Source organism: Culex quinquefasciatus, chromosome 3 (genome assembly GCF_015732765.1).
Source record: "Culex quinquefasciatus strain JHB chromosome 3, VPISU_Cqui_1.0_pri_paternal, whole genome shotgun sequence".
Taxonomy (NCBI): Eukaryota; Metazoa; Arthropoda; class Insecta; order Diptera; family Culicidae; genus Culex; species Culex quinquefasciatus.
Window position 1 is genome coordinate 170,640,656 of NC_051863.1, and position 27,082 is coordinate 170,667,737.

Sequence of the window (27,082 nt, forward strand, 5' to 3'; positions counted from 1 at the left end):
CCACACTGCAAAAAATAATACAAGGTAAAAAAATGGTGATTCTTAATTTCACCTAATTTCACAATTTCACTTGATTTGCAAAATAACACTATTTTTTATATTTTGATATGTTTTAAAGGACAACAAATGCCAACTTTTCAGAAATTTCCAGGTTGTGCAAAAAATCTTTGACCGAGTTATGAATTTTTTAACCAATACTGATTTTGTTCAAAAAATCTAAATATTGGTCGCAAAAAATTTTCAACTTCATTTTTCGATGTAAAATCAAATTTGCAATCAAAAAGTACTTAAGTGAAATTTTGATAAAGTGCACCGTTTTCAAGTTAAAGCCAATTTCAGGTAACTTTTTTGAAAACAGTCGAAGTTTATCATTTTTTTAAATTAGTGCACATATTTGTCCACTTTTGAAAAAAAAATATTTTTAAAAAGCTGATGTAATTTTCTACATTTTGCTTTTTTGAACTTAGTTGATACGACCCTTAGTGGCAAAACAACCCACAATTTTATAACGTCGATATCTCAGCAACTAATGGTCCGATTTAAAATTATAAAATATGAAACATTCGTGGAATTTTCCGATCTTTTCGAAAACAATATTTCAATAACAAACAATAATAACAATAATCAAGACTTACATTTCAAAAGGGTCAAACATTCAATATTACGCCTTTTTGAAATGTTAGTCAAAAGCGTATTTTTTTAGATACCTTTCAAATTTCCCTAAAAAGGGGTGTCTTTGACCTCCTTCCATCCATGACCAACCTTCCATCTGATGATGGAAGATAGACTCTGGTCTCGTTATCAGGAACCAAAATTATTCCTTAGAACAAAGTTTCACGAAAATCAAAGACGTGTTTTGACAACACCTCTGAGAGTTGATAAAGCATGAGCCATTTTTTTAATATATTCAGAACATTTGAGATATTTCAATGATTCTACATTACCCCGCGGTGGAAAATCTCATCCCCGTTTTCCCCAGGTTTGAATAGCGCGTTAATTGCTTTGTGTAACACACGATCCTTTGCCGGGCTCTGTTGTTTATGGTTCTTGTCTGTGTAACGGGACGAAAATAACAACAGCCAGCCAGATTGCTCGGGGCGTCCATGGGATGTTTGTGTATCCGTTTTCCGACGGCTTTGAAGAGAGGCACAACAACGACCCACACTCGCACGAAATGAGAATCTGCCACGAGGGTTCTTTTTTTTGTTTGCTGGCGTTCCTGGAACAGGTTTTGTTTGAGAGTGTGGGGTGAATTGATGGAGGAAAATTAATTAATTTTAAATTAAATGTTAGTTACTTGACTGTAAAGTTATAAATGATCGAAAATACAAAGAAACAAAATAATTTTAAATAAAGTGACCACCCTAACGAACCCTAACGTCACGTCACCCAAAAAACCGCCGAGTCTCATTGGACATTTTCCGGGTCAAAATGGTCGTGTAAACTATGATTCTGTGTGTACTTTTCGCTGGAGGGCAGGCATGTAGTTTCAACCACCTGTGGAGCACGGCGCGGCATGATGTTTATTCATGGGCGGACCACGGAACGGAGCGTCGTTCCACGTGACCGGATGATAGATTGCACGAGTCGAAAAGTTTGGTTGACTTTGGTACAAGGAGCGTGGTTTGGGGTTGTTGTTTGCTTTTGTGGAGTGTGGTTGAAATGGAAACTTGAATGATTTCGGGTTTTAATTGTATACACATAGAATGGTTGAACACTGTTCAGACCAATTTTTATTTTGCGCTTAAATAACAGTTAAGTAAAATTGGACAACATTTTTCAATAATATTATAACTATTGTAAATACAAAAAATAAAATAAATGGAAAGTTTTTTTTTCCAAATTTTATGAAGGTATGAATTGGATAACTATTGCGCCACCCGCAGGTAAAAAAAAATAAGCCGTAGCATCGTATTAAAAAGTGGCTAAAGACAAACTTGAACGAAATACACTGAAGGAAAAAAACACGCCATTTCTATGAGATATTTTTATTTAAAAATGTAAAAGTAAAGTTATAAGATTAAGTAACAATTTTTTCGTACAAAATTGTTGTGAAAATTTGCTAATATGTTACAAAAATCCTCATGAAAAATTCTGGATGGTATGTCTCTCCTAAAAAGAGTACCAAAATCTTTTATTAAAACCAGGGCTGCGGAGTCGGGTCATATTTCAAACGACTCCGACTCCGACTCCGACTCCGGCTTTCTCAGATTAGCCGACTCCGACTCCGACTCCGGCTCCGGCTTTCAACAAATGGTTGGCTCCGACTCCGACTCCGACTCCGGCCTACCAACTCTAGCCGACTCCGACTCCGACTCCGACTCCAGCTTTCAACAAATGGTTGGCTCCGACTCCGACTCCGACTCCACATATTTTTAAATTTTCAACAGTTAGTTAACTATTATTAGTTAATTATTTTTAAAACATTGATAAATAGGATTATTTGAATACTCTCTAAGCGTCATGTTTTTCTCAAGTAAAATAAGTTAAGTAAAAGTAAAGTAAAGTAAATAAACGGAAAAAAAGTTTCTAGGTTACAAGTTTTATACGTTATGCAAACAGAAATCAAAAAATATCTTCAGTTTTAGAGGCATTTTGAGAAGAACAGTTATGTAAGTTAATTTAGATTTATTTGCTTAACCTCAAATTTGAAAATATTTTTTTCAAGGTAATAAATTTAAATATTAAATTATTATTTTTGAAAGAATAACTAAAAGAAACCTGGCCTTAATGATCTATTGAACATTAAAATTCAATTTGCTCACTTTCAGGCTGACATTTGTAAGAAGCACAGTGACAGGCACCTTGTTTTTAAAATGACAATTTTAAACGAAACATTTTTGTTTTTTAAGACGTACATGGACATCACGGCTGAAGGAGATTATTATTGCAAATCAATGTATCTAAACAATTTCTTCGTGAAAAGTACGCTTAAGATGTCCTTTTCAAATATCTGTGACATGGAAAATATTTTACCCTGGAAATTTTTAATTTATTTAAATTTTAAAATTTTATATACTTTAAAAAGGAGGCGCACGATACTTCGTGAATCTTCACCTAAAACGAAGTTTTATGAATGATCTTGCGCCTCCATCGAAATATATGAAAAAACTTAAAATATAATAAAAAACAAATATCCACAAGTAAAATATTTTCTAGGTCACAAATATTTAATTTTTTAAGGTACATTGTTATGCAATGATTATCACCTTTCGTCATATTGGCGTGGGACATACAGTATGAGAAAATTCGTACCAGTTGATAATATTTTGATTTTGTTTTTGTATAATATTTGAAAAATAAATTAAAATCCTACATTTTGTTCTATAAATTTTTTTATTTGTTCATTTTTCTCTGAATTCTTGAGATTTGGTTTTTTTTGCAACGATATCAAAATAGTTTAACTAAAATAAACATCAACAATCAATGATTAATTCAAAATTTGTTGCAACTTTTTTTTGATATTTTTTGTTAGTTTCAATTATTCAAATGCAACATATTGATTTTCTTGTACTTAGTGATAAACAAAATGCGCATGTTGAGTTCCAAGTAAGAGATTGTTATTATCGTTGATTATTTGTTACAAAAGTTAAACTGTCAGTGACTCTTTTTCGATTTGCAAAAACAGTGATTACTATTTTTAATCTTTTTATGTACCTCGTACCAAGACATATGCTATCGGGGTAAAAGATGATTGTGTGTGTACTTTTTTTTAGAAATATCTGGATGAAATTTGGTCAAATTTGAATTGAAAGGGCACATAAATATAGGCAAAAGGAAGCATTCAAGAATCAATTAGATATGTCTGACTACATAACCAATATTTTTTTTAAATTATTTTTTAAATTATGATACTACATACTTGGTTAAGAGGTTATCATTTAGTGATTATAGTGTAATAACACAATTAGACCTTTTCAATCACAATAAAAAGCTTCAAAAACACAATGGCATCTGATAAATCAATAAAAATATAAGATGTTTTGAAAATTAACCTGTTCTATAGGAAATACTGAACAATAAAAAAAACATATTTTTTGTTGAATTTAAGATAACTCCGGCTCCGACTCCGACTCCGGGTTATCAGAAATCCTCGGCTCCGACTCCGACTCCGACTCCAGCTCTAAAAATTTAGCCGACTCCGGCTCCGACTCCGACTCCAGCTGTTAGAGTTTTGACGACTCCGACTCCGACTCCGACTCCACAGCCCTGATTAAAACTATTTTTTATCAGTTTCGCAAATATTTTAACCGGAAAGCTCATCGAATTTCCCATAAGTTTGCCTTTGACCGTAGAGTTTCCTTCAAGTTTGTCTTTGACAGACAATATTTAAGTTTAGAAATACAAAAATATTTAAGTATCGCTTATCTCAAATATCACTCTCAAGTACAACTGACTCCATAAAAAAAATGCTTATTTAAGCCTTGGATAACATGTCTACAAAGTTTCATTGATATCGGAGAGGGTTGAGTAAAAAAGTCCCAAAAAAATCATGTTTTGAACTGGGAATGCTCTTTACACCCTCTGATTTTTATGCCGAACTTCGGCAGAATTCTTCCGAAATCAGAACAACTTATCGCTCGGCAGAAATATATGCCTAATCTCGGCAAAATGTGAGTCATTGTATCGATTGCTCGGTGAAAAATGACAGTTAATTTGCCGAAGTTCGGCATTTTTCTACCGAAGAAATCAGTTGTTCTGTTTTCGGCAGAATTCTGCCGAGCTCGAAAACCAAAAATGAGTGTGTACGATCCGGCAAAAGTTTGAAAAATATCAATGAATTTACGATAGTATTTTTTTTAAGTTACACGCCCTATTCCGATTTGATGATCCCAAAATTTAAAATTTGTTAAAAATCTAAAATTGCCCTCGTTGATTGAAATGCAAAAACAAAAACTCTGTCTCTGTCTGTCTCTGGCATTGGCCTTTAAGATCATTTCATCTTTATTATTATTATAAATTAGGCCGTTGCAAATATTTTTTAAAGTTTATGTTCCTCGACTCTGACCAAAGTCGAGGGGTGGGCAAAACAATAAAAAAGTATAAAAATTGAAATTACGAGCCATGGTTTAAACATTTGAATGAAAAAAGTGTTTTAAAATGCATTATACACCTGCCCAGTTGTTTTGCCATCATTAGATTCCATAATATCTAAGCATTGACGAAAATTTTATTTTTTGCGAAAAATTGGAATTTCATAAAAATTCAAAACATTTTTAAACAAGCCCAAACATGCTAAATATGATTATCAATGCAGAAATATGCATTTTAGTTTGTTTTCTGTTGATTAGACTTCTATTTTCATGGAAATTTCGAAAAATATTTTTTTTTGTCCCTGATTTTTCAGACCAATTTAGTGATTTTCACGGCAAAAAAATCGAAATTACGCGGCATGTTAGTTTTTGAAACCATGGATTTCACGGCAATTTCACGGCACTCTAAAATCTGCTGAAAATAAACAAAAATGTTTATTTTAAGCATAATTATGTACAGAAAATCCGGGACCCTGGTGTAGGGTTAAGCGTGATTGCCTCTCACCCAGTTGGCCTGGGTTCGATCCTAGATGGTCCCGGTGGCAGTTTTCGAGACGAGATTTGTCTGATCACGCCTTCCGTCGGAAGGGAAGTAAATGTTGGCCTCGGACTAACTTAAAAAGGTTGGGTCGTTAGCTCAGTCCAGGTGTAGGAGTCGTCTCCCTGGGTCCTGCCTCGGTGGAGTCGTTGGTAGGCAGTTGGACTAACAATCCAAAGGTCGTCAGTTAGAATCCCGGGGTGGATGGAAGCTAAGGTGTAAAAAGAGGTTTGCAATTGCCTCAACAATCAAGCTTCAAACACCTATTTTCGATTTGATTTATTTGATTTGATTTTTTTATGTACAGAAAAGTGTCTAAAAAAGTAAGCAGTAGTTTAAGATACAAATAAAATCCCTCACACATATTATTTACCTTAAAAAATATTGATTATTTTTTTAAATTATGTAGCAGAATTTTCGTCAGCTAAGCTAAGATTTAGCTATTTTAACTTTACTGAGATTTCAGAAATTGATTTTGCTAAAATATCTCAAAAAAGAAGCAAATCTTAAAAGTATATAATAATGTTTATTTTGATAAACTTCAGCAAAAAAAAACTTTTACACCTAAACAAAGTTCAGGCAAATTTCATTTGCAGCATTTTTATATTTCCGTAGTTAAAGTGCAATAGGGCGAATCTGCGTTTGTAAACAAGCTGTCTATCCCTTATGCTCAAGTGACAGTTCACGTCCAGTAAGAGGGGGATAGACTGCTTGTTTACAAACGCAGATTCGCTCTATTGAACTGTTACTACGGATTTATTGATAACTCTAGAAAATTATGATACCATACAAAATGCTTAGTAAATTTTATTTAAATCTGTATTGTATTTGAAACCAATTGACGAAAAACCTTCATTTATGATAAAAATATAACAATTCTTTTTCTTATTCATCTCACGTTATATGCGTCCATATTTTCAGTGGCGTACTAAGGGGGGGGCGGCGGGGGCGGCCCGCCCCCGGTGTCACCCATCTTGGGGTGACACCCGAGCTGGTGGGATGACAAAAAAAAATCATCAAGTATCTAACTAATATAAACAAAACATACTATTTAATTTTTCTGAAACATTCATTTTAGATGGGGGTGACACCCAAAAGTAACACTCATGTTTTAGAATATGTTTACATAGTATACTTATAATGATGAAGTTAAGTATTCACAGTCAGTAAAAGTGCATGTTTATAATTTTCAGGGGTGACACCCGATCATCAAATCAAGAAATTTTGATAAGGGGTGTCACCCTTATACTATTAATGTACAAGCTTATAAAAAGAGTTAAATGGAAAATGTTTCCCATAAAAATGTTCTTGTGACAAACCACTCTTGAGTTTGATTTTTTTTTTAATTTTATCTTTGTTTTCTTCGACAATGTATTAATTGAAAGCAATTATAATAAAAAACACTTTGAATTGAAAAATTAATAAAACAACTGTTTGCTATCAAAACTGGAAGCTAATAAAAGGGTACAGAAAACGGCAAATTATTTTAATGACAATCAAGGATGGAGTTGTCGCCAAAAAAACTTTTTCGCTTGCGAACTTTCATCACCCGGAGCCGAAACACGCAAAAGAAAATTTCCCTTGAACTTAAAAAAAAAATATCAGTTGAAGATTTTTTTGTGAGTTTGTTAGCAACACTTAAATTATTTTATATCGTTTTACTTACATACATTGTTACTCTACGAAATGAGACAAGCCATTTTTCGACGTATAAAGTTACATCTGAAAGTGCAGTAATGAAATCGGCGTTTTACCGAACGGACTGATGTTTTTTTGGTTACATTTTACCGATCTTCCGTGCACGATTAAGAAGAGCCATGTTCCTTTTCGATTATTTATTTATTTGAACATGTACTTTTATTCATATATTCAACTATTTTATATAAAAATCACCGTATTTCTTTTAAGAAGGTCAAAGTATAACCTAACAGTAGATACAGTTTCAACCGCAGATCCGTTTGAAAATGTGTTTAACATTTTGAACAATATTTGATTATATTTATTGTTCATTAATAAAACTTTACATTTTGCACAACCTTTGAGATGATTTTTAGATTTAATTAAATGTTTTAAATTTTAATATTTAACAAGATTTACGTCCGTCTCAATCCCTTTTCATAAATTTCCTTCTAATAAAATTTCCTGTGCAAAAAATAATTGTTATTTAATTCGAAACTTTAATTGAATTAAGTTTAAAGTTTGTTTTACCGAATTTAAGAATTTTGGAAAGTAATCTATTTTTCAGTTTTACAAATATGTTTGTACAGAAATCCCTTTTGTAAAGAAAAATTTTATTTACTACTCTTTCCAATTTGAATGAATATTGAAACACAATTAAACAACAAAATCTAAAAAATAAATTTAATCAAAAATTACATAAGAGAAATTTATGTTTTGGAAAACAATGCATATTATGATGTTTTTCGAAATTCAGTGTTTAATTGTAGAAAAAAATCCAAATATTTTTTTTTCTAGATCTAAACGATCTGACTGGAAGAAAACACACGCTTTTTCAATAAATAAATATTCCAGCTAAATCTTTACTAGGCAATAATGAGAGATACAAAACAATCTTAACGTTACCATTGTTTTCTTTTTCATTAACACTGGAACGCCCAACGCATGTCCAACTTACACGGACTCCCAAGCCTCCCAAAAAAGTTGGAACGGTAACTTCAACTCGCTGGTTCTCGGACATTACTCAACCAATCAGGACGATTCTTATTTCCAGTGATTTGTTAGGATGTCTAGATGATCCTAGAACTTTTGCAGAACTCAATTTGATCAAATCTGTAATTTCTGCGATCAAAAACATCGTTCCTCCTTTTTTAAAACGACTGCCTCCGCGGAATTTTTGCCGAATTTTTTTTACACGCGAAAAAAGTTGGAACGATGTTTTGATCGCAAAAATTACAGATTTGATCAAATTGAGTTCTGCAAAAGTTCTAGGATCATCTAGACATCCTAACAAATCACTGGAAAAAAGAATCATCTTGATTGGGTGAGTCATGCCCGAGAACCAGCGAGTTGAAGTTACCGTTCCAACTTTTTTGGAGCCTTGGGCGTTGGAATGTTAAATTGACAGAGAATATTTAAAATTGAAAATTCTTAAAAAATGAATTTAATTAGATTCTTGACAATTTTTTGTGCCAAATTTTATCATTTCATAATTATTAATAAAAGATAAAAAAAATAAAAGGAATAAACAAATTATATGAAACATAATTGTATCATCTTTTTTTGTTAATCGGGTAGTAGAATTTAACATGAAAATAATAATTTTGATGGGAAATTTAACGACAATTTCAAATAGGTACGAAAAATCCGAATTCGTTTCCTAAACAATATTTATTGGGATTATGATTTTTTTTTTGTTAATAATGATTAAAATTTGTAACTCCTACTTGTTAGATAGTATTGATTTCAGATAGATACACATGATTCGAGATACCGTAAAACGGGGTGACTTTGATAGGTTCGCGATTTTTCCGCAAAATGAACAGTACAATTAAAATACTTACGGAATGGTTTAGAATCATACTGACTGTGGTAGAGAAGTGTTCAAAGTACCTCAAGAAGAACTTTTCATAACATTTTGAAAAGTTTAAAATGTTAGTTAACTGTAGTTAAGAAAATGTTGATGAAAGTCATTATTTTAATGCATTTTCGGATTCCTTGGATAATTTTCCACTAGGAGAAAGTTAAATAAGTTTGTAAATACTAAATAATATGTGTTTTTGAAACACAAGTTAAAACAATTTTCAAGTTTATAAGCAATTTCAGTTGAACAAATTTCATGTAAAATGTGAAAACTTGTGATTCGTGCTTCAAATTCAATATAAAATGCAATACAAATCGGTAATTTTATAAACAAAACTAGTTGTAACAGATTTCTGGCAAAATTCTGACTTTTTAGCAATTTTACCTGAAATTTATATGTATTTTGTTAAAAAGCTTATAAACTTAGTTAACTAAATATAAACATTCATTGAAAAAACTTTATCAGCTACTTTAGTGATGGTAAATTTAACGTACAAATAAAGTTTGAACATCTTAAATATGATTTTAACAATAAAAACTTTTACTATCAAAGTCACCCCGGAATATAAACTAAGATTTTTGAACGTAATATTTTTTCTGAACACTATTGAAATTTTTTTTCCAAAATAGTGCATGGACTTTGCGTGGCCTACCCCAGTACATGTTTTAAAAATAATGATCTAGAGAAAAACTTTACCTGTTGGAAAATATTCCAAAAACAAATTGAAATCCTGTCAAAGTCACCCCGGTTTACGGTATTATTTGCAAAATATAGATTCAAAAATATTGCCATTTGTCAGGTTAATTAAAATTTGTTTATTGTTTATTATTTTTGTTTCAATGAAATTGTTTTATCGAACTTTCCTTCGACCGAGCACTAACGGCCATGTTTTAAATTTTATTTTAAAAATTGTCAGGCAGATCCGAAGGGGTCCACAGAATTTTGATTTTGAAATTAATAAAATTTACTTTTTGAATATAGTTAGAATCTATGTTTAAACAAAGGAAATAATTTTTTTCCATTATCTTCCCTTCACTTATATTTTTTAGTTTTTAACGTTTAATTAATCTTTTTGGAAAATGTGCTAATGCTTATTCAATATTTTCCGAATACTAAATATATTTGGTATTAAAATGTAATTGTAGATTCTCATTTTTTTTTTAATGAAATTTCATATTTTTTATTATTTTAGTTTATAAAAGCACTTATTCATCATTTTCCTAAACAACTTCATAAGAAGAATCCTAAATTGGCCGGATTCCACAGTAATCTTAAGACCAGCCCGCGAGACCAGCGTGCAAGTCTCTATATAATTTTAGCAACTGTCCATACAAAAATTGTAAGTTAGAGTAAGACTCGGCAAGAGTGCTCAACAACCTTTTCAAACCCTAAAAAAAGCAAAGCAATCCACTTTTCAAACCCTATTATAATTGAAATAATCAAAAAAAAGCATCCATGCCAAAAAACGTTGGATATTTGAACAAATATCCTAAATTAAGATCAATTAAAAATATAAATTAACGAGACATTAAACTACTTGTCACAAAAACCATTTTGATATTTTCACATGCAATTTAGTTGAAAAACAGCACCGTAAATCGAAAAAGGTAGAGTAATCGGCAATTACATTAAAATACAGAATGCGCAATCTTTGCTCGTATTGTTGCCGTGCTTCTAGATTCGTTTGTATTCGATTTTTTTGTTTTAGATTATAGTAAATTTAAGATAATCAAAAACACATCTTTTGATTTTATGAAAGAGATAGTCAAAAAATGTCATGGCGGTATGATACAAAATGCGATGTTAAACAAATTTTAGGATGTTCTCATAGTACTTTCAAAAGCATTTTTTGTTTTTATTTTCAATATAATTATATAGTAAACTTAATTATTGTAAAGTTTTTAGAAATTTACTAAAAGGCATTATTTTACAGTTAAAGGCAATAAAGGACCAATGCAATTTTTTTTAAAAGCAGTCCCTAGTATGTACATTTTTGTTGATTTGAAAAGATATGAAATTCTCTTACTTAAGATTTTGGAAATTTTAAAATTCAAAACTAAGGTATTTTCATGTTTTTTCAAATACCAATCATTTTTCAATAGAATTTTTTTCTCAATGTTTTTTGTCAGAAAGGTCAACTAAATAACATTTCAATTCTCATTTGAAGACATCACCGAGTTCTTAATCTTTCCGGAATCAATTTTTAATTTATAAAATAATTAAAAATAAACTTTTAAATATTTTTTTAAAAAATTAAACCATTTTAAGATTTCTTGAACAAACTGTTTTTTTTAAATGAAGTAATATATTTAAAGCAAAAAAAAAATTAAATTATTGGTTGAAATAAAATTTATTAAAAGTTGAAAATGTACCCTTTATGTGTTTTTCCGTTTTTATTATTTTGAAAACTTAATAGATAATTATTGAGCACTTTTATTTGATTACCAAATTTTATAATTTGAAGTTTTATGTTAACACTGGAACACCCAACGCATGTCAAACTTACACGGACGCCCAACGGCAACTTCTACTCGCTGGTTCTTGTGCATAATTTAATCAATTTGGACGATTCATTTTTTCTTTTTTGATTTTTGATTTGTAAGAATGTCTAAATGATCCTAGAAATTTGAAGTACTCGATTCAATTTGCGCAATTTGAGCGTTTAAAAAAATCGCCCAAAATTCCGCGGGACAAAAAAAAACTTGGAATGATGTTTTTGATCTCAAAGAATATAGATTTGATCAAACTAATTGTTGATCAATCGTTGGAGTGTTAAAAAAAAAGTGAAATGTCAGTTTATCTGTTGTCAAAAATTTCAATTCAAGAAACCCTAAGTCCAAAAATGTTTTTTTGATCTGCAGTTCTTAGAAAAAAAACTTTAAAGCGTCTTGTCTAAAAAACAACGGGAAATTTACGTTTCAAAACATCCTACCCTTAAACGCTCAAAATATTTTGCTTAGCTTTAATTTATTCTAATTCTTTTTAAGTTTAAACTGATAATTATTTTAGCTTCCAAAGATTTTGGAAAATATGGAATAGATGTTTTTTTAATTACGGCTCTAAATTATGTACATTGAATCAAATCAGATTGCTTTATTAAATTTGTTACCTTTTGAAAAAGATTTATAAAGCTTGAACAAATGTCATGTCTTATAATTATTAAAAAAAATATTTATCTTAACAAAATTTCTAGAGAATACTAATACCGCGCATTTTTTTTTTTTCAAAATAAATATTTGAATTTAAATCAGCATTCAAAATTTACAAATTTTTCAATCTCGTATCGAACAATTTTCAGAAAATAAATGCATCATTTAAAAAGCATAACGTTTTACTTAAAAAATTAATGAAATTCAAATATTTTTATTGAGCGTATGAATTTTAAATCTTTCTAAATTTTTAGGAAAATGATTTTGATATTGATGCAAAGAATATTCTGTGTAAACACTATCAAACGATAAAAATAATGTATTGTGTATTTGATGACACAACATATTTTCTGAATATTTTTCATTTAAAAAAATCTATTATTTATAAGGAAAATCGCCGAGCCGAGCCTTTTTTGAACAAGTTCTTCGATATAATTATTTCGATAATTATAATACGTGTATTTGCATATGAGAAAAAAATCAAATTATAAACACTTTTTGAAAAAGTTTTTGCTTTAATATAAAAAGTTTAATTTTCATTATTAAAAATATTTGTTTTTTTTATGTTGCAAGATTTTTGCTCATTGCAGAGTATTATTTAGAATCCCAGTTTGTAAGAAGAATACCATGTGACATAAGTTTGGTGGGATTAAACCTAGAAAGGGGGGTGTGAGAAGGGGGGGGGGGTGAGGGGTGACACCGGGCAGCCCGCCCCAGGTGACACCCGGCCTTAGTACGCCTCTGCATATTTTAACTAATTTCACAAGGATTAAAAAATAATATAGCTATTTTTTTTTGCTTTTTCTTTTACTGTAGTTTTGAATAACGTTCTTTGAAATTCTATTAGAGCTTGCGGATTCAAGAAATTTTGCTGGAGATTTGCAATTAATTATCTGTACATCGAAGAATACTGTAATGGACATTAAAAAAAAAGTCTGATCTCAATTTATTTAATTACTTAAAATTTCTCGGCATTTCACGGTTTTTACTAAATTTCACGGCCGGTGGCAAAATCACGGATTACGCGGCTTCCGCGAAATCGCGAAAAATCACTAGCCCTAAATATAGGGAAAATATTAGTAAGAAACAAAGCCAAAGTTGACCCTAGAAAAAAATACATTTTTTTAAACATTGGCAAAGTCACATAAAACAAGTAATTATTTTCTTAAATTTTAAGAGTCCTTCTTTCCAATGCTTTTCAAAGATCAAAAATTGGTTGAATTTTTTTGCGATTTTTTAGAACAAAGCCCGTCTAAAGGCAGAGTTGGGTTGTAGAGGGTTGTTCACAATAGAATAACATAAATACAAATCGTGTGTGTACAATGTTATATTAATTGAATTCAGGATAAAGCTATGCCAAATCCGTGCTTTGATGTTGAAAATGGAAACATTGATAAAGCATCGTTCTAAAAAAAAACCTGTAAAAAAAACAAAACTTGACAATCAGTCCATTCATTCCATTTATCGACTAGTCGGTCATTCACGTTAACTAGTCTAGGATTGCGCAAAACAAAACCCCGGTGAGGACATCACACCAACACACTCGTTTAGCTCTTAATCCATAGCGTGGTGGGCATTCAATTTTCACCAGAAAAAGGGTAAAGCGTCAGGACACGAAATCCTGCCCCATTTTCATCATTTTGAACCCTCGGTGGATCACTTCAGTACGTATTTGTTATAAAAAAATAGATTTAGATTTAAATCAAATTGACAGAAATGTCTTGTACTACAATCCGTTAAAAAAGGTTATTAAATTTCATGAAGAACATAACCAACATAATCTGTCAGTAGAGGGTTAGCACTAAGTACTGTGCACGTGCAACATGAATGGTGTTGCCACACACCAGCTATCATTATCCGTCGATAAAGAACTCTCCACCTAAAAGCTTCATGGCTTCAAACTTCAATAAAAGGCTGTTGATCCCTGGCGGTCCGGTCATTGCAGTCCCCGACGGCCGTCAGTCACCGCGGACAGGTACCCCGGTGATTTTTTTTTTTCGCGAGTGAGTTCGGTTTCAGCAATTTCGAAGTTCGCCACTTTTTCAACTGCCTGCCAGTGCCATGTACGTCGGAACCAGCGGCATAATTGGCACTCTGGTGGCGGTGGTCCTTTTGGCACCCCAGGATAGCTGCGTGGTGGCCACCCTTGTGCCACGTCCCCAACCGCCGGCGTACTCGTACGACGGGTTTGGGGCGGGATTCAACGGTGGCGGAGCGGTTGGAGGGGGGTCCAGCCAGGGATACCTGGGGCTGGGATCGGTTGGAGGTGGCGGACAACCCGCGATAGTGTTCCCCGGACCGAACGATAAAACCAGTGCCTTTTTTGGATTGCTGAAGCTGCCATGTAAGTTGCATTGTTGATATTTTGATCATTTTATTTTTGGAATTTAAAAAAGTAAAATAGAAAAAAAAACAAAATTTGACAAGGATTTTTGTTTTTAACGGTACACATCAACCAAGATTTTTGTTACACTCATTTTAGTATCTTCAGAATCGATCGATATATTTTTTGATTCATCCCCTAAAGTTCCGTCAACAAAATTACTTGCAACAAGTTTTGACAATTTTTACAATTAGAATGTTGCAGGATAGGGTCCATAAGTTTGACATTTTTGGAATAAGAAGACAACAACTTCATTGGTTGCTGTGCACCCTTAAAAATTGAGCTTTTAAATTTTCTCTAAATATTTAACAGAAATTTTGATAGACAGTAAAGTTTGTTTTTCGTTACAACAGTAGTGATTTTTCACGGCATCTGAAGTTTACAACTTTTTCACAATATTGTAAAAGCTACCTGAAATAAATGCAACAATGCGTTATGTAAGAATAATTTTGTACAGGATAATTACTTTTAAAATTATCGATAGTCAACACAGAAAATGTTCACTGCAAGAGATCTTTGAAAGTACAATTTTGTGAAATTTTGCAGAAATTTTCATAAGCCTAATTGACTATTGAGCTATCCTCATTGAACTAAGATTTCTAAAAAAAATTCAGAATTATATGCCAGATTATCTCTCAATCGCATCACTTCCGAAATGACAAATTTATCAAAAATAGTATCAGTGAAATAAATCAAACAAACTTTTTACCTAATAACGAACGTTTCACACAAAAAGGAAAATTTTGAGGAGTTCCAAAAACTTAGAGAAGTTTAGAAAAACAAACTTTAAAGAAGTTTGCACAGTGTCCGGAATGGCAAAATTATGTGGAATGAATTGATCACTCCTTTATTTGACGTCCTGGCCAAATGGTGTCTTCGGAAGAGTTGTTTTACTTAATAAGGGTTATCGTTTGAAGTATACATACAGGGTGACGAACTTCCAGGGTGTCAAACAAAATCTTACTTTGTTGGATGACGTTGTAGGGCTTATGTGTCTTGGATAAAGTTGCAAAGGAGAAAATTTGATGAAAGTTTGTCCAAGGCGCCAAATTTGTAGCTCTTAATCTACTCGAGATATACGTCATTTTTGCAAAAATGGTCGCAAAAAGCACTTTTTTGGTGATAACTCATATAATGTTTGCATTTTAGCGGCCTACTATATTCTAAAGAGTTGTTTATGACATAAAATATCACATCTTTGCTGAAGACAGCAAAATGTTTCGAGCCTTTATTGAAGAGTTATAACTGTTTTTAAGTGATATTGAGCCTTTTTTCAAGTTGCTATGTTTTCAAAATGGCGCATTTTGGCGCAAAACGGAACAATGCACCTGAAAGTACACACTTTCTACTACATTTCTGAAAATATCTCCGTGTCTATCAGTGGCTATTTTAAGGTATCTCAATTTAAATTTGATTTTTTCATCAATGTATTTATATATACGCGGAATATAATTGAAAACGAGGTAATCATCGGTAAATTGGGTACTAAAGCTATTATTCTCTGAGTACTTTAGAGTATTCTAGGGGTCATATTCGAGTTCAGCGACCCCAATTTTGTTAAATTTGAGTTGTTGATTGAACTTAAAATTCCTTTTATTGTGATTTTTCCATTCAGTCGCCATATTGGACGCTATCTTGAATATCTCGGTTCCCTTTGAGAATCGGGAAAACCAACAGGCAGAATCGGATTCAGGAGGGTCGATTTAGTCTAGATCCATAAAAAAAACTGGCCTGTTACACGATTTGCTTCTTGCATCGCTATTTTCGGGTTTTGTGCCTTGACTATATGTCAATTTTTATGTACAACGGAAAAAAAAATAATGACAAGCAGTGTTGCAAATGAGTGATAAAAAAGATATCAATAGATTATCTCTGCACCAAAAATATCCCAGAGTATAGCGGCCGTCACTATAGCTTGTGAGATCTCTTCTTGTGTCTCGTGATTCCCAGCGATGTCATTCTCTCTCTATCACTCTTCCCCTTTTCCTCGACTATGCGCTCTCACCGCTGAGTCTCTCAATCTCTCTGAAAACTGCAATGAGAGAACGCGAGATGGCGATTAGTAAAGTGCCTAATACACCCTTACCAAAAATCATGATTTTTTGAGTTCCAATTCCCACTTTTCATACGAATTTTTCAGTTCAACCCATATAACCATTTTTATGGTTGTAGTACCTGAACTCAAAAAATCGTATGAAAAGTGGGATTTGGAACTCAAAAAATCATGATTTTTGGTAAGGGTGTAGAAAGTGGGGACAAGGCACTCAAAATGCAATGCCACTCACAGTTGGTCACTCAAATTTTACCAAGCATTTAAATGGAAGGTGTTCATTTTTTGACAAATCCTATGGACGAAGTAGAGATTGTAAGCACCTTATTCGTATGATCTTGGAGGTGCTCAATTTTTTGACAGAAAATCGCTGGGTTCTCAGTTTCTCGTGTCCCCACTTTCTACACCCTTACCAAAAATCATGATTTTTTGAGTTCCAAATCCCACTTTTCATACGATTTTTTGAGTTCAGGTACTACAACCATAAAAATGGTTATATGGGTTGAACTGAAAAATTCGTATGAAAAGTGGGATTTGGAACTCAAAAAATCATGATTTTTGGTAAGGGTGTATAAGGCACTTTAGTTGCTGAGAGCTGATATTTTGATATTTTAACAACCCTGATGACAAGGCAATATTTTTTCGATGGATCAACTATGGTCCCCTTGGAACGAGCTATCAAGTAGGAACTTTTCTGTCAAGAAGGACCGCGAGGTTAATTTTTCAAAATTGATTGAAAAATCCATTTTAAACTCTTTGTGGTCGTACAAAGGGTCATTGTACTCAGAAAAATAAGCTTTATCGCTGTAAACAAAAAAATCAGCAATCTAAGCTTCATTTTAGGACCTAATTGAAGGGTAAATTTCATTTCATTTCGTTTATTTCGGTGTTTATAGCATTACTTCTGTGAAGTTACTATCCTACAGAGTTTGCGGGTGCTTAACACCTAAACTCCAAAGCTCGAGAAAAAGGGGGAATTTGTATGGAAATTCCCCCTTTTCCTCGAGCTCGGGAGTTTAGGTGTTAATGAATCGAGTGAATCTACACAGAAAAAAATATGTAAATTTACACAGCACGTAATTACTGTTTCTTATGTAAACTCACTCAATGTAATGTTGAAATATGATGTAAAGAGTTAAAAGTTATGGAAATAACTCCAATGTAAATCTAAATCTAATGTAAATCATGAATCTAATGGAAACGTTGAGCATGGAAACTCAAATCTGATGAATTTCTACCCGTGTTCGGCTTCCTGTAAATTCCTATTTAATGTAAATCATATATCCAATGTATTTCTGCCAAACGTTGACTTCAAAACTACCCGAACTAAAAATAGTTATATTTGGTTCTCTTTCTATCGCTCTCATATTTCGCTTGCCCACTGCCTGAGCCTCGACCTGAACAAGTTGATGCTTAAGCCGCTCGTTTATAAAATGCGAAGATGGCTCAGTCGGTAGCGGGTAGCAGCAGTAACACCGAACATCCTACCCGTCGTCCGTTCGATTCCAGTCCAGCGTTATTCCACTTGGCCGTCGACGAGTAAGCGTCCCCTACCTGTGAAACAACTTTTTAAAATCCGAATTTCCTTTTGCTGCCCGCTTCAAACATTTTAAAATAAAAAATAGGCCACACCCTTTTCCTACTGCAATCCAAGTCGAGCTTCTCATTCCCATTTTGAACTAATGTAAATTCCAAAACTAATGTAAATTTTCAAAAACTAATGTAAATTTCCAATGAATCTAATGTAAATTTCCAATGAATCTAATGTAAATATACATCATTTATCATGATACCTTTTGGTACATGATAAATAATGTAAATTTACAGGAATATTTTTTTCTGTGTAATGAAGGAAAAAAGTTACAAAATAACCTTCGAAATACATCGATTTTTAAGAAGAAAAAAAACAAAGGTCGAATAGACAAATGGTTGAATGAACAAAATGTCGAAAGTTTTTTCTGTAATATTTTTTCACAAAAAAATCTTTAATGTGAGCCTAAACGCATAAATATTGAAAAACAGCTAATAAAAGATGTTTTGGTCAGTTTTACTTAATATCACTTCTATATTTATTAAAATATAGAGGTCTTCCTTAAAAAAAAGGTTTCAACTTCGAAAAATAAAATATTTTTGAAGTCATTTTTTTTAAGGAACCTTGAGCAAAAATTGATAAAGAGCAAAAAGCTTGCGTAAATATTGAATAAGCAATACTTTTGCTCATTTTTGGAGCTGATTATGTTTGAAAGAATAGAAAAAGTCACTTATTTATCCAACCATCTTGTTTTATAAATAATATAAAAACCTACAAAATATTTTAAAATTATGTATTTTTTAAAAGACATGCTCATGGTTGGAAAAATAGAGAATATCACAAAAATATTTTGACAATGAAGAATAGCTTGTTTTTGAAATAGAAAGTCCTCTTTTTTAAAGAACTGCTTATGTTGAATAGAATTAGAAAAACTCACCAAATGATACAATCATCAAGAATAGTTTTTTTTTAGATTTGAAAATCTCTTAAAACATTTCTAGCAGTCTGACTTTTCTTTTATTAAAGAACTGCTAATGTTTGAAAGAATGGGACAAATATCAAATTTCGCGGAAAAAATAATAGAAAAACTCCCAAAAAATATGGTTTGCGTTGCTGCTAAACATCTGCTTAAAATATTTGTCATCAATTGCTAATGAAAGCAAATAAATTTATAAAATAAATATCCATGTTGAAGGAAAAAGAGGTTTGGAAAACTGTTTTGTTAAAGTGTAGTTATTAAATTTCAAAGTAATTAAACTTTATTCCAATGTAAAAACCAAACACACAGCAAAAAATCGGATGGTAAAATCACATGCAAAAGCATGCACATCACCTTTGTAAGAAAAAGCACTTAAAATTACACTTTGTATGTACACCATAAAACGTGTAATATTACACTCTTGGTTATTTTGGTTCCTGGGATAGGTGTCGAATTGCTCTCTCTACAAAGTAAATGTCAAATGTTCCGTTTTGATTGATAATAAATTTATTTTACATCCATATTTGTATTTACAATACGATGAATTGATTTGAATCGATGAGCAGTGATAGTGCAGTGGCAACGGGCGAAGTTGTCCACGACTTGCCGGCGATCACTCTGATGGGTGATGAAGCTGGCGGTACGTTCCGGTGGAAACGTCATCGAAAACGGTCGGTTCCAGACCAGGTTCTTGCTGGGAAACGTTGCCTCGGTAATGCAAATGGCACGCGGCACTCTGGCGGGGTCACCTCCTGCGTCGACGGTTGGAGAAAGAAGTTCGTATCCGGTGGAGCACCTGCCGACGAACTTGATCGTGCGCTTAGTTTAGATGGTAGCGATGAAGGCATTCGGGGCTCGGTCAGATTGACTTTCTTCCGGTGAGACCTCCGGGGACGGGTAGATGGTAAACTTCAGCTTGAAATTTTTGATGTAATCGGGGAACAGACGCACTGAATTCGCCTTCTCTTCGCATTTGTTTCGTTCTGGAACAGGTTCGATTATTGAGCGGTTTTTGACTAGCTTAAACTAGCTCAAGACCTTCTCACCACAATAGTTATTTACCGCCACTCTCTAAACAACCTGAACTGCAGCTTTTGACCGAAGAAAAATTGAAATTTTGCCGCTCCACCAAATCTTTGTTTTGATTTGATTGCGGGTGGGAGCAACTTTTGACAACTCAACAGTAGACAAGACGCGAATGCGATATTACACAATTTGGGTGTACAAGATCTTAGGCAAAAGTGCAAAGTGGTGTTCTGCAATAACTGTGTAATATTACATAAAAATGATTACACAAAGCAGTTTTACACGCAGTCATTTTACTACTTTTTTTGCTGTGCAGGGTTGTAATGAAAATTCGCGCCCTGAAATGAATATGAAATTTAAATCCAGAGTTAATGAAATCTTTAGCTTAAATTGTACATAAATTCAAAAAAGCATTAAACATTTTAAAATCTACCTACAGACATCCTCTGCTACTTTGCGGCCCGCGGCGAGTGGCCCCAGTACCCGCCGCACCTGCAGGGCGCCGTCCTCGATCTGGGCCGGCACGTGTTCGCCATGAACGACTACGGGCTGCGGAACTACTGCAGCAAGCACTACCCGGTCAACCTGTGCCACCGGCCGTGCTGCTCGTACCCAGGTGAGATGGTTTTAATTGATACAGATGTTGACGCTTAAGCATAGTTAAATCGAATAAGAATTTAGTGAATATTTTTAAATAGATGCGTAACTTGATATGGTTCAAATTATAAATTAAACCAAATTTAAGCAGCTAAAACACGTTTTTTTTTATTTAACCTAAAATTATTTTACTAAAAATCATATTTGCTTGAAACGCAGGTAAATTTAAGAAAATACTTTGACTTTAATCATCATTCTATAGTTTTTCCAATTCCAATAAGTTCACCAATAGTATCAACTACGACCACAACGACGGAAGCACCAACGACCACTTGCGTTTGTACTTGTGGATAGAATTCAATGTTCAGTCTAACTTGTTTGCTTTATAAAAGTCAAAATTTGTAATGCTTAGTCAGAGTTCGAAAAAATCAATTTTATAAAACTTGTTCGCTTTTTCAAAAATAATTAAGCTGTGGAAATTTGAGCTAAATAAAACTCAAAAGTTTTCCCATAATAACTTCTAGCGCCAGATATGTATTGAATAAAGGTAGATTTGAATACAATTAGCTTAAATTTTGAAAAAAATATTTAGTTTATTTTCTAAAAAAAATTACCTCCCAGTATTTCCAGTCTTGATCCGACCCGACACCGCATACGGCTTCGCGGATATGCCGGCCTATCCAAACCGCAAGGTTTCGAAACGTCCGCCGGGAAAGAAGCCGAGTAATGACGACGTGGAAGTTCTCGAGGACGCTCCACCAGCCGAGGGGGAAGAGGAGGAAGCCCCTGCCGACGAGGGTGCCGAGGGGGAAGGCGAGGAGGAGGCGAACTCGGAACGGCTGAAAATGCCCCGCAAATCGGCCATCAACGGGTTGGAGGACAGGATTTCCTTCGTGCCGCTGCGGACCACCAAGGCCCGGAAGCTGGACGACGCTGGCCGTGCTGCCGGGGTCAGTGGCAAGATTCAGCTGCCCGGCAGTGTTGCCAGTGGGGTGCCGAAGTGAAGTTTTGAATTTGGTTGACAAGAGTTCAAATTTAATTGTCGCGATATTGAAATATTGAAAACTGCACTGACAATATGTACCTAGAACACACTCTACTTTAAAAACTATTAGTTAATAAAAGTTTGTTTTATTCCTCACAGTCATCTATCTCTTTCCATCGATCGGGAATTTCTCAAAAAAAAATTACAACTTACGTTTCCATGAGTTTTTAAATCAAACGTTTATTTTCATGAAAAAAATATGATTACCAACATAAGACGAAAAAAAAAAATTTTCTTTTGCATGGAACATTTTTATTTACGTCCAGAATTGAACCAATTGTAGATCCAGCGTGCAATGCACCAGCATTCATAAATTGTGAACACCAACGATGCTTTGGAAACTATTGCATCCGTTATGTTAGTAATAATGTTGTTACCAAGGGCCCTTGCAATCCTTTTTACTCCCCAACAGGGGCGCCGACTAGTCCAAAATGTTGGGGGGGCACGGTTGTTTTCCGAAATCGATAAGTAAGAGTGGCGATTAGATGTTAATGTTTCTTGTATGTCACGAATTTAAATAATTTTATTACGATGTGATACGATTTTTTTTTCATCCGGAATCATTTTTTTTTTTAGAAAAAGATAATTTATTAAATCGTGATTGAGAATGTTAATTGGGGGGAATTTGTTATATGTTTAAAAGGTGAATTCCTTCTCATTGGCATATTCTCACTTATTTTCTAGAAGTAACAGTCAATAATAAAAATAATCAGATATTTAGAAATTCAACAATAAAAATATTCTAAGAATAAAAACAAAAGTAAAAAGCAAAAATTTAGAACTTCAGAAATTTAAAAATACAAATACAGATTTAAAAAAGCATCCATTTTTCAAATCTGCAATTTAGAATAAAGCAGATACACGAATTCAAAATTTCAAAATTAAAAAAAATCAATAGTATAAAAAAATCCTAGGATTGAAAAAACTCATGGCTTGAAAATGTTAAGAAATCAAAAGCAGAAATTCAGAAATTTAAACAATCAGTAATTAAGAAATAACTATAAAATTAATGTTGAAAATAATCGAAAATTTAAAAAAAATATGATACATCAATTAATTTTTAAAGAATTTAAGAATTTAAGAATTTAAGAATTTAAGAATTTAAGAATTTAAGAATTTAAGAATTTAAGAATTTAAGAATTTAAGAATTTAAGAATTTAAGAATTTAAGAATTTAAGAATTTAAGAATTTAAGAATTTAAGAATTTAAATTTAAGAATTTAAGAATTTAAGAATTTAAGAATTTAAGAATTTAAAATTTAAAATTTAAGAATTTAAGAATTTAAGAATTTAAGAATTTAAGAATTTAAGAATTTAAGAATTTAAGAATTTAAGAATTTAAAATTTAAGAATTTAAGAATTTAAAATTTAAGAATTTAAGAATTTAAGAATTTAAAATTTAAGAATTTAAGAATTTAAGAATTTAAGAATTTAAGAATTTAAAATTTAAGAATTTAAGAATTTAAGAATTTAAAATTTAAGAATTTAAAATTTAAGAATTTAAGAATTTAAGAATTTAAGAATTTAAAATTTAAGAATTTAAGAATTTAAAATTTAAGAATTTAAGAATTTAAGAATTTAAGAATTTAAGAATTTAAGAATTTAGAATTTAAAATTTAAGAATTTAAGAATTTAAGAATTTAAGAATTTAAGAATTTAAAATTTAAGAATTTAAGAATTTAAGAATTTAAATTTAAAATTTAAGAATTTAAGAATTTAAGAATTTAAGAATTTAAAATTTAAGAATTTAAGAATTTAAAATTTAAGAATTTAAATTTAAATTTAAGAATTTAAGAATTTAAAATTTAAGAATTTAAAATTTAAGAATTTAAGAATTTAAGAATTTAAGAATTTAAAATTTAAATTTAAGAATTTAAGAATTTAAGAATTTAAGAATTTAAGAATTTAAAATTTAAGAATTTAAGAATTTAAAATTTAAGAATTTAAGAATTTAAAATTTAAATTTAAGAATTTAAGAATTTAAGAATTTAAGAATTTAAGAATTTAAATTTAAGAATTTAGAATTTAAGAATTTAAGAATTTAAAATTTAAGAATTTAGAATTTAAGAATTTAAAATTTAAGAATTTAAAATTTAAGAATTTAAGAATTTAAAATTTAAGAATTTAAGAATTTAAGAATTTAAGAATTTAAAATTTAAATTTAAGAATTTAAAATTTAAGAATTTAAAATTTAAGAATTTAAGAATTTAAGAATTTAAAATTTAAGAATTTAAATTTAAGAATTTAAGAATTTAAGAATTTAAGAATTTAAGAATTTAAAATTTAAAATTTAAGAATTTAAAATTTAAGAATTTAAGAATTTAAGAATTTAAGAATTTAGAATTTAAGAATTTAAGAATTTAAGAATTTAAATTTAAAATTTAAAATTTAAGAATTTAAGAATTTAAGAATTTAAGAATTTAAGAATTTAGAATTTAAATTTAAGAATTTAAGAATTTAAAATTTAAAATTTAAGAATTTAAATTTAAAATTTAAGAATTTAAAATTTAAATTTAAGAATTTAAATTTAAGAATTTAAAATTTAGAATTTAAATTTAAGAATTTAAGAATTTAAGAATTTAAGAATTTAAGAATTTAAATTTAAAATTTAAAATTTAAAATTTAAATTTAAAATTTAAGAATTTAAGAATTTAAGAATTTAAGAATTTAAGAATTTAAGAATTTAAAATTTAAATTTAAGAATTTAAGAATTTAAGAATTTAAGAATTTAAGAATTTAAGAATTTAAGAATTTAAGAATTTAAATTTAAGAATTTAAAATTTAAGAATTTAAAATTTAAGAATTTAAGAATTTAAGAATTTAAGAATTTAAGAATTTAAGAATTTAAGAATTTAAGAATTTAAGAATTTAAAATTTAAGAATTTAAGAATTTAAATTTAGAATTTAAGAATTTAAAATTTAAAATTTAAATTTAAAATTTAAGAATTTAAGAATTTAAAATTTAAGAATTTAAGAATTTAAGAATTTAAGAATTTAAGAATTTAAGAATTTAAATTTAAAATTTAAAATTTAAGAATTTAAGAATTTAAGAATTTAAGAATTTAAAATTTAAGAATTTAGAATTTAAATTTAAGAATTTAAATTTAAGAATTTAAATTTAAGAATTTAAGAATTTAAGAATTTAAATTTAAGAATTTAAGAATTTAAGAATTTAAGAATTTAAAATTTAAGAATTTAAATTTAAGAATTTAAATTTAAGAATTTAGAATTTAAGAATTTAAAATTTAAGAATTTAAAATTTAAGAATTTAAGAATTTAAGAATTTAAGAATTTAAATTTAAGAATTTAAGAATTTAAAATTTAAAATTTAAGAATTTAAATTTAAATTTAAATTTAAAATTTAAGAATTTAAGAATTTAAGAATTTAAGAATTTAAGAATTTAAAATTTAAGAATTTAAGAATTTAAGAATTTAAGAATTTAAATTTAAGAATTTAAGAATTTAAATTTAAGAATTTAAATTTAAGAATTTAAGAATTTAAATTTAAGAATTTAAGAATTTAAAATTTAAGAATTTAAGAATTTAAGAATTTAAGAATTAAAATTTAAATTTAGAATTTAAGAATTTAAATTTAAGAATTTAAGAATTTAAGAATTTAAGAATTTAAATTTAAGAATTTAAGAATTTAAAATTTAAAATTTAAGAATTTAAGAATTTAAGAATTTAAAATTTAAGAATTTAAATTTAAGAATTTAAGAATTTAAGAATTTAAGAATTTAAAAATTTAGAATTTAAATTTAAATTTAAGAATTTAAGAATTTAAGAATTTAAGAATTTAAAATTTAAAATTTAAGAATTTAAATTTAAATTTAAAATTTAAGAATTTAAGAATTTAAATTTAAGAATTTAAGAATTTAAGAATTTAAAATTTAAATTTAAAATTTAAAATTTAAGAATTTAAGAATTTAAGAATTTAAAATTTAAAATTTAAGAATTTAAGAATTTAAGAATTTAAGAATTTAAAATTTAAGAATTTAGAATTTAAGAATTTAAATTTAAATTTAAAATTTAAGAATTTAAGAATTTAAGAATTTAAGAATTTAAGAATTTAAATTTAAATTTAAGAATTTAAGAATTTAAGAATTTAAAATTTAAGAATTTAAAATTTAAGAATTTAAAATTTAAGAATTTAAGAATTTAAGAATTTAAGAATTTAAGAATTTAAATTTAAAATTTAAAATTTAAAATTTAAAATTTAAGAATTTAAGAATTTAAGAATTTAAAATTTAAATTTAAGAATTTAAATTTAAGAATTTAAAATTTAAATTTAAGAATTTAAATTTAAGAATTTAAGAATTTAAGAATTTAAGAATTTAAATTTAAGAATTTAAGAATTTAAAATTTAAAATTTAAGAATTTAAGAATTTAAGAATTTAAAATTTAAGAATTTAAAATTTAAGAATTTAAAATTTAAATTTAAAATTTAAGAATTTAAGAATTTAAAATTTAAGAATTTAAGAATTTAAATTTAAGAATTTAAATTTAAGAATTTAAGAATTTAAGAATTTAAAATTTAAATTTAAGAATTTAAGAATTTAAAATTTAAAATTTAAGAATTTAAGAATTTAAGAATTTAAGAATTTAAGAATTTAAGAATTTAAAATTTAAGAATTTAAGAATTTAAGAATTTAAATTTAAAATTTAAGAATTTAAGAATTTAAGAATTTAAGAATTTAAATTTAAAATTTAAGAATTTAAGAATTTAAATTTAAGAATTTAAGAATTTAAGAATTTAAGAATTTAAATTTAAGAATTTAAGAATTTAAGAATTTAAAATTTAAAATTTAAGAATTTAAGAATTTAAGAATTTAAGAATTTAAAATTTAAGAATTTAAATTTAAGAATTTAAGAATTTAAGAATTTAAATTTAAATTTAAGAATTTAAGAATTTAAAATTTAAAATTTAAAATTTAAGAATTTAAGAATTTAAGAATTTAAGAATTTAAAATTTAAAATTTAAGAATTTAGAATTTAAATTTAAGAATTTAAGAATTTAAGAATTTAAGAATTTAAAATTTAAGAATTTAAGAATTTAAGAATTTAAGAATTTAAGAATTTAAAATTTAAGAATTTAAGAATTTAAGAATTTAAGAATTTAAGAATTTAAAATTTAAGAATTTAAAATTTAAGAATTTAAGAATTTAAAATTTAAGAATTTAAATTTAAGAATTTAAAATTTAAGAATTTAAG

The 27,082-nt window shown here is 29.2% G+C and overlaps 1 protein-coding gene across 2 annotated transcripts; it reads left to right on the forward strand.

The window, feature by feature from the left end:
* Positions 1 to 14,216: 14,216 nt before the first annotated feature.
* Positions 14,217 to 21,974, forward strand: LOC119770845. Of its 2 annotated transcripts, none has more exons than XM_038266427.1 (3): positions 14,217 to 14,605; positions 20,670 to 20,846; positions 21,449 to 21,974. In XM_038266427.1, exons 1-3 carry the CDS (start codon positions 14,323 to 14,325, stop codon positions 21,829 to 21,831), a joined length of 843 nt encoding a protein of 280 aa, XP_038122355.1. In that variant the 5' UTR covers positions 14,217 to 14,322; the 3' UTR covers positions 21,832 to 21,974. The 2 variants fall into 2 exon arrangements, with proteins under 2 accessions (XP_038122355.1, XP_038122356.1); XM_038266428.1 differs by having other exon boundaries at positions 21,458 to 21,974.
* Positions 21,975 to 27,082: the final 5,108 nt, after the last annotated feature.